General features: G+C 40.4%; 1 protein-coding gene across 1 annotated transcript; it reads left to right on the top strand.

Annotated features, from left to right (window-relative positions):
• The first annotated feature begins 6143 nt into the window (after positions 1-6143).
• LOC139843179 (uncharacterized) lies at positions 6144-7853 on the top strand. The gene is made up of 2 exons (XM_071833245.1): positions 6144-6882; positions 6940-7853. The coding sequence occupies exons 1-2, from the start codon at positions 6144-6146 to the stop codon at positions 7851-7853; spliced, it is 1653 nt and encodes a 550-aa protein (XP_071689346.1).
• Positions 7854-8604: the final 751 nt, after the last annotated feature.

Below are 8604 nucleotides of genomic sequence, written 5' to 3' on the forward strand. Positions count from 1 at the left end.
GGTATCAGAGCGGGATTTGCTATCTTGCTTGTTGATCCAAGGATTGAAGCTTCAAGAATCGTGTTTTTGGAGAGTTTGGTGTTCTTCGGTTGAGGTATCACAATTAAAACCCATTCGGTCAAGAATTAGCTGTTGTATGTTAAATTCTTTTATTTTTATACTTGTAATCTGTCTTAAATGATTGAACATGCACTAGAACTCGTATGATTTCTCTCAGTGTCACTTGTTTCTGTGTACTTCATGCTCGAAAATGTTTCCAGATTCCAATTTGTTCGATATTCTTTTTGTGATAAATTATGCTTATCATGTTTCTGTCGTATGAAAAAGACTTGTATGTCAAAATGATATGAATACTGTGTAATTTTCTGGTATATTTGTGCTTAACTCATGTGCTTTATCCATAGTTCTTGCTTCATAGGTTCATATTTCTGCTGCTATGTTTAAAATACTATGACTTTGTCACTTTATTACACATTATACTCGAAAAATGCTTGAAATTCTTCACTCCTGTCATGTTAAAACCTTTTAAATGCCTTATAGATACATGATACATGCTGGTTTGCACTTAATCTTGACTAAATCTACTTGAAATTACTTGAAAATTGCTTAAGTTTTTTCCAGAATCTGTGCTCGAAAAACCCCATAAGGGTTTGAAACTGCTCGAAAACCTCTTAGGGTTGCTTCACTACAGTGAAACCCTAAGGTTTTGCTCAAAAAACTCATTGTTTTTCACACGTGTTTAGTAGATTTTGGCTCCAAACTTTGGACCTATGGTTAATACCCACCGAAAACCACTTTACCCGATAGTTTTTGGTACGATAACGACTTGTCCTTGACATATTACCTTGACTTGTGTCAGAAAGGACAAAGGACTTTTCCTTGTGTTCATCACCTTGCTCTTATGTGTAAGAGCTCACGTGCATAACTTTCTCTTTCTTAAAAGTCAAACAAGTTTGAATTTAAACTCACTGAACTAATTGTTTTCCAGTCAAAATGCTCGAAAAACTTTGAAAAAGGGTGATTTTTGCTCGAAAACAGTTAGCAACTTGAGCATTTGCTCGAAAAAAATTAATTTTAAACTTTAAAAGATTGACTGAAATCAGTGATTTATAGTGCCCGAAAACCTTGCACGAAAATCTCATTTTGCTCGAAAACTTTAAAGATTTTGTCCTTTTGTGCCCGAAAACCTTGTGTCCAGATAACCTGGTTTTGCTCGAAAAACCACCCTGTTTTGAGGGCTTGGTTTTGCTTAAAACCCTAGTTATCTGCTCGAATACTTTAGGTGCTCTAGAATTAAGTAGGTGCTCGAATACCTTAATTGATCGAATACAGTACCTGCTCAAAAACCTTACTAGTGCTTTATTATCTTGCCTGCTCGAAAACCTAGGATTTTGATCTCAGAATTGTTCTGCTCGAAAATTTCCATTTCCTTACTTCTTTAGTGGTGCTCGAAAACTTAATATGACTTGAAATTTGGCTTTGTTCAAAAACCACTCAATTTGTACAAGTAGTTTTACACCAAAACCCTAATTTCAATCTGCTTACACAAGTGTTCCTTCACTCTAAGCAATCTCTTGTTAAAACTTCTGTCCATTGCACCACTCAGTTCACACTTCTAAGTTAAGATGGCTACTGTAAACCGTGATGCTTTGGTTGTGGGCTCGGATACTCGTCCTCCCATGCTGTTCGAGGGACTGTTTGACGAATGGAAAGGAAGGTTTGACAACTTCATCGACGGAAAAGGAGAACAAACCAAATACCTCTGGGAATCATTTCTCAATGGACCCAAGATCTTACTTCACCCTGACACCGGCGAAGTCCTAAAACCCTATGAACTTCAAGGTGAAGAAGCTAAGAGAGCTCAAGCCGATATTGATTCCAGGTCCATCATCATGCAAGCCCTTCCTCATGACATGTACAAATCCGTCAGCTCTCTGAAATCCGGAAAAGAACTTCTAGATGAAATCACCCGTCAACAGGAAGGATACAGTCAATCCGAACAGACAAAACTCGACATAGCGCTCGCAATGTATGAGGACTACTTTCAGAAACCCGATGACCCTCTAAAAGACTGCTACAGACGTTTCTGTGAAGTCATTAATGAGCTAAAGAAGGTTGGAGTGAAAAAGGAAAATCAAGAGCTGAACATGAAATTTCTGATGAAACTAAATGCCACCTGGACTCCATATGGAAACAACTTCCGTGCCTCCAAAAACACCAAGAAGTACAACATCCATGAAGTTGTAGGGAAACTAATGAATCATCAACCTGATGTTCTAGCCGCCCAAAACCCTAAATCCAATCTCACTGAAACCAGTGATCCAATGGCCTTGTTTGTTAACAAAAGCTCCACCAAAACCCCTTCCAACCGCTCCAACTCACTCAAAACAAAACAAACCATTTCCTCTGATGAGGACACATACTCTGATGTTGATGAAGAACATTGGGATCTCATCAAGGCTGCCACAATGTTCAGTAAGCATCTGAATCTCAGGAGATCATCTGGCGGCTTTAAGAAAAACAACAACAATCGAACCTCATCCACCTCTTCTTACTACAAAAAACCCGAAACACCTACCACTCAATACCGGGCCCCTGACAGCAAGGACCCCGATAATGTTTGTTTCAACTGTGGTAAAACAGGTCACTTTGCACGAGAATGTAGACTACCCAAACGAAAGGATGTCGAGTACTACAAGAAAAAGATGTTGCTCGCCCAAGATGCCGAAAAGGGGAAGGTCCTCAAAGCCTCAGATGACGTTTGGCTAAACTGGTCAGACAGTGAACAGGAGCCCGAACGTGCCAACGTAGTGAAACTTACCAACATGGACCATGCTCCTGACAGTGTTTCTTCCGATGATGAGGAAGAGGTACAACTTTACGCCGACATAATTCATGAATATTATAAATCTGTAAATAATAGTTCTGAATGTGTTTCTGATGTATTGCAAGCAACCACTAAGAGACCCAATGACCCTTCTATCCAAATTAATGTGCCCATTAGTAATGAACCTGCTTCTCATAATCATGATAAGAAACTCCCTGAATTACCTGATATGTATATTGACAACTTTGCTAAAATGAGTAAGGATCTTAGATCATTTGCTAGTCAAGTTAGTGGACTACAAAATGAGAACCATAGGTTAAAAGCTGAATTGAAAATCAAAGTGTCAAACAATGCATACCTAACACTTCAGAAGGATCTAGCTGATAAAGTAACACAATTAAAGGAGCTAGAATCTAGTGTGAGACCGTTACGAATAGAAAGGACAAACTTTAGGTTAAGAAATGAAGTTCTTTGTGAGAAAGTAGACAATGCTGAGAAAGAAATTAAGAAACTCACTGCTTCTAAGAAAACTCTCCTAGATACCTTAGAAGAAAAGATAAGAGAACCTCTCTTCGATCTTGCTAAGAAAACCTCTGAATGTTCTAAACTTACTGCACATAATCTAGAGCTTCAAACTCATCTAGGAAAATTTGAAGAAAAGCTCTACAGGACCGAACAGTCTAAGGTTGTTTTAGCAGGACACATCTCGAATCAAACCCTTTTCATGAATCGTCCAAAGGACTCCTTCCGTGAGAACAAAGGCCTAGGTTTTGAAAACCCTCTCACCTTGTCCAAAATGGCCAAAGCAAAGCCCTGTCTGTATGATAGTAAATACTTGATGATTGGTCTACCTGCACGACTCACATTTGCATCCAACAGTGAGGTTGAGGAAGCATTGGCTAAAAGATCAACTAAAATGAAACGAGAAATTGCTCTAATCTATGATAAAATCAACGCTCTTTATTTGAAAAAGAAAAACTCATTTTCATATGAAAGCTTACCTGATTTGTTTAATGAAAGTGAGAATTCGGAAGGTCAAAAACGTATTGTCTATTTACCAACTCTGGTATTAGAAAAATACATCATCAGTTTGGAAAAGGAACTTTTCGAAAATAAAATGAATTCTTTTGACAATGAACGAAAATTTCTGATGATCATAAAAGCCATGCAACGCCAAATCTCACTCCATGTAACAACAAATGATCAACTTGCTCATGATGTGCATGAACTTCAAAAACAGATTGCTAGTCAAGCGACCACTTTCTGTGAAATGATTTCAAAGTCCAAAGCCCCTCAGGGACCGTCGCCCTGCCACCCCAACGAACCCTCAAATGTTCTTGCTGATTCTCTCGGGAAAGAAATCGTTGACTTAAAACTTGAACTAAAAGGATATAAGAAACATGTTGCCCTTATTGAAAAGGACAACATCAATTTGCAAGTAAAAGTTTTAATGAATCGTGATTTTGAAAAAGCCGAAAAGAATTTTGGTCCAACATTGTCACAAAACTATTCTCAACAAAAGGTATTAAATTCAACAAAAGAGAAATTTGTACCATGGGTACCCACCTATTCTCAACGAGTTCTCTCTCCACATCACCAAGGCTTTCCTTACACTACGGTAGTGAATTCAAGGAAACATGTCATTCCGGCTGTCACCATCCAAAAAAACCCTATTCGTGGATCTCGTTTGGAGATGATTGTCACTAAAAGGGGTGCTGATCCCAAACCACCACATTCCGCAACCTTGATAGGAAGGCGAAACAACCCTGTTCAAAGAATTATCCAAGAACATGGTGTGTATGACCACTCAGCAAGAAAAGCACACAACCACCCTGCACCGTCTATTCTAGACAAGAGGGGTGGTTGAAGCAGCCATCACGTTCTCCAAAATATCAACCACTCTAACTCCTTCCAGAGCAACAGTGGTAGATCATTGAAACACAACCCCGAATCCATCAAACATCCGCAACTACCAAATCTCAACCAGGCTGCAAAGCGGATATCTGATGGATTAACCAAGACTCAAAAGCGAAACCGTCGCAAAAGAGCACAAAGGGCTAGACAGTCATTACTTAAAGACATGAATCATTTTCAAACTAGGTCTAAATTTGGTGTTTTAAATTTCACAGGACCTAAACCAAAACAAAGCATTTTGAAAGCATGGAAACCCAAGACTGAAACAATCCAAGCATCCTCAAGTCTTGCTTCTCATTCCGGATCATTAATGTGTAATAGATGTAAAAGACGTCTGTATTTTGGTCATCAAAACCATGATTCATGTGTTGTAATGAATGTTCAGACCTTGTTGAATGTTTCATCTAATGATCCTAATGATCTAAATTCTCTGAGTATATCTGCTTACAAGGAACCCGAGATAACTGGGGTCCCTAAAACTTGTACTTAACTCTGTTTTGCAGGTTATCCCAGCATGTGTTTGGTATCTGGATTCTGGTTGTTCCAGACACATGACTGGTGATAAATCAATGTTGACAAACTTTGTCAACAAGTTTCTAGGTACTGTTCACTTTAGAAATGATGAAATTGCAACAATCGAGGGGTATAGAGATTATGTGTTTAACGGTGTGACCATCAAACATGTGTCCTATGTTCGTGGTCTTGTTTGTTGTCTCTTCATTGTCAGTCAATTCTGTAACAGTGATCTTCGGGTAATCTTTGAAAGATCTATGTGCTGTGTTCAAACCATGGAGGGTGACAACCTACTTGAAGGAAAACGTGAATCCACTCTTTACTCTCTTGCCATGAAAAACATGTCTTCAAACTAACAACCACTCTGCCTGGTTTCCAAAGCTTCCTCTGAAACCTCATGGTTGTGGCATCACCGGATGTCACATCTACACTCTCAGAACCTCAACAAACTTGTCTCCAACAACCTTGTTGACGGTGTTCCACTCATCTCATTCGATACTTCATACGTTTGCCCTTCATGTGCTATGGGAAAGATTCATAAATCCTCCCATAAATCAAAAACCAAATTCAACACCTCCAGTCCACTTCATATGCTTCACATGGACCTTTGCAGACCAATGCATGTTTCCAGTCTTGGTGGAAGAAAGTACATCCTGGTGATAGTTGATGACTATTCACGATACACATGGGTCAGATTTCTGAAAAGTAAGTCTGAAACTCCGAAAATAATCATTGATTTTCTGAAAAGGATCCAATTATCCACCAATATGCTTGTACGTACTCTCAGAACTGATAACGGCACGGAATTTCAAAACTATGTTCTTAACTCTTATCTCGATCATGTCGGCATCTCCCCATCAAAACTCTGCCGCTCGTACTCCACAACGAAATGGAGTTGTTGAAAGACGTAATCGCACCCTTGTTGAAGCAGCAAGAACAACGCTTGTTTATTCCAAGATACCCCCGTCCCTCTGGGCTGAAGCTGTTAACACTGCGTGCTTCACCCAAAATTGTTCCATTATTAATCGTCGATTCGACAAAACTCCATACGAACTGCTTTTCAAATGACGTGAAGCACTTTCGCATATTCGGATGCGTGTGCTATGTTCTAAATGACGAGGACAACCTTGGAAAGTTTGATGTTCGTGGTGATGAAGCAATATTTATTGGCTACTCTCAAGATCGTGTGGCATATCGTGTTTATAATCGTCGAACTCGAATCATTAAAGAAAGCACCAATGTCAAGTTTGATGAGATTTCTGGAATGGTTCTTGGCCATAACGGCTCTCGCCCCGGACTTAATTCTGATCCTCACTTCCGACATGTTCCACTGGCCACCTCTGATGATCTAGATGTATTGTTTGAACCCATCATCCATCCATTGCCATCAAACCCCACGGTACCCTCAGAACCGGCTCTCCCCGAATCAATCACAATCAGTTCCTCTACTCTAGCAGTTGTGGGCGAATCACCATCGAACGAAAGTAATTCCTCCGATTTTCTTCTTCTAGATGACCTTGATACTGGAGTGTCTTCCTCAAACAACGCTCCCATTTTCAACCCTCATCCTCCAGCTGTTGAATCATCTACTCTCGAATCTAATGAAGAAACTCCTTCAAATGAAACAGGTACTAGGTCTCTAGACGCTGCAACCCCTCCCATACTTTCCACCGAATAAAATGCAGATACCCTTGTTCCTCTGTGGGAAGAACATGCCACCTACCCCACTGACAACACTGAACGTTCTGGATCCTCATCTTCCTCGCATACCGACTCCTCCCTTAATGACGAATCTACTACACCTCTCCCACATTCCACGAAATGGACTGCGGATCATCTAATTCATCAAATCATTGGTGATCCAGATGCTCCCGTTCGCACTCGCAAGGCTTCCAACAATGAATGCCTTTTAGCTGCCTTTCTGAGCACGATCGAACCTAAAACTGCCTTTGAGGCCCTCCAAGATCCCGACTGGTCTATAGCCATGCAAGAAGAAATTCATCAATTTGATCGGCTTGAAGTATGGGAAATTGTTCCACGTCCATCTGGAAAAACCATTATTGATACCAAGTGGATCTTCAAAAATAAGAAGGATCCTCACGGCATCATCATTCGTAACAAAGCACGTCTTGTAGCAAAAGGATACAGACAACAAGAAGGAATTGACTACGACGAAACATTTGCTCCTGTGGCTCGATTAGAAGCCATACGTCTATTTCTCTCATATGCTGCTCACAAGCGATTCACCGTTTATCAAATGGACGTAAAAACTGCCTTTCTGAACGGGATTCTTCAAGAAGAGGTCTATGTTAGTCAACCTGAAGGTTTCATAGACTCCAAACACCCCAATCACGTGTATCTCTTTTCCAAGGCTCTTTATGGTCTAAAACAGGCACCCAGGGCATGGTATGAAACCCTAACCGCTTTTCTTCTCAAGAACGGCTTCTCATGTGGAATCATTGACACGACTCTATTCATCAGAAAACAGAAAGAACACATCTTGTTAATTCAAGTCTATGTTGATGACATCATTTTCGGTTCCACTTCCCCCGCTCTCTGCTATGAGTTTTCTGAACTCATGAAGAACAAGTTTGAATGAGCATGCTCGAAGAACTCCACTTCTTTCTAGGATTAGAAGTTAAACAACTTCCAATGGGGATTTTCATCGGTCAATCAAAATACATTTCTGACATGTTCAAAAAGTTTAACTTTCCTGAGATGAAAACCAGCCCCACTCCAATGTCAATCAACATTTCATTACACGCTGATCTGGATGGTCAATCTTTCGATCAAACACTCTATAGGAGCCTCATTGGCTCATTGATGTATCTCACTGCTAGTAGACCCGACATCATGTTTGATGTATGTCTGTGTGCCCGTTTTCAGGCCAACCCTAGATACTCTCACTACAAGGATGTAATGAGAATCTTTAGCTATCTCAAAGGCACACCTAACCTCGGACTCTGGTATCCCTTCGGGACTGGCTTTAACCTTACAGCATTCACGGATGCTGATCATGCAGGTGACCAAGTAAACCAGAAAAGCACCTCTGGTGGTCTCCAATTCCTAGGTCACAAGTTAGTCAGCTGGTCCTCTCGCAAGCAAAATTGTATCTCTCTTTCCACTGCTGAATCTGAGTATATTGCTGCTGCAAGCTGTTGCTCCCAAGTACTGTGGATGCAGTCTCAACTACCTGACTATGGATTCAGATTCCAAAAAATTCCGATCTATTGCGACTCTCAGAGTGCCATTGCTATCACCAGCAACCCGGTGCACCACTCTCGAACCAAACACATTGACATTCGTTACCACTTTATCAAGGATCATGTTGAAAAAGGAAATGTCGAATT

This window comes from Rutidosis leptorrhynchoides, chromosome 4 (genome assembly GCF_046630445.1).
Source record: "Rutidosis leptorrhynchoides isolate AG116_Rl617_1_P2 chromosome 4, CSIRO_AGI_Rlap_v1, whole genome shotgun sequence".
NCBI classification, from domain to species: domain Eukaryota; kingdom Viridiplantae; phylum Streptophyta; class Magnoliopsida; order Asterales; family Asteraceae; genus Rutidosis; species Rutidosis leptorrhynchoides.

Excerpts from the sequence above, each read along its gene's own strand:
- LOC139843179 (XM_071833245.1), top strand. The coding sequence starts at position 6,144 with ATGGAGTTGTTGAAAGACGTAATCGCACCCTTGTTGAAGCAGCAAGAA. Across the intron at positions 6,883-6,939 it reads AACTCCTTCAAATGAAACAG|ATACCCTTGTTCCTCTGTGG; the intron begins GTACTAGGTCTC and ends AATAAAATGCAG.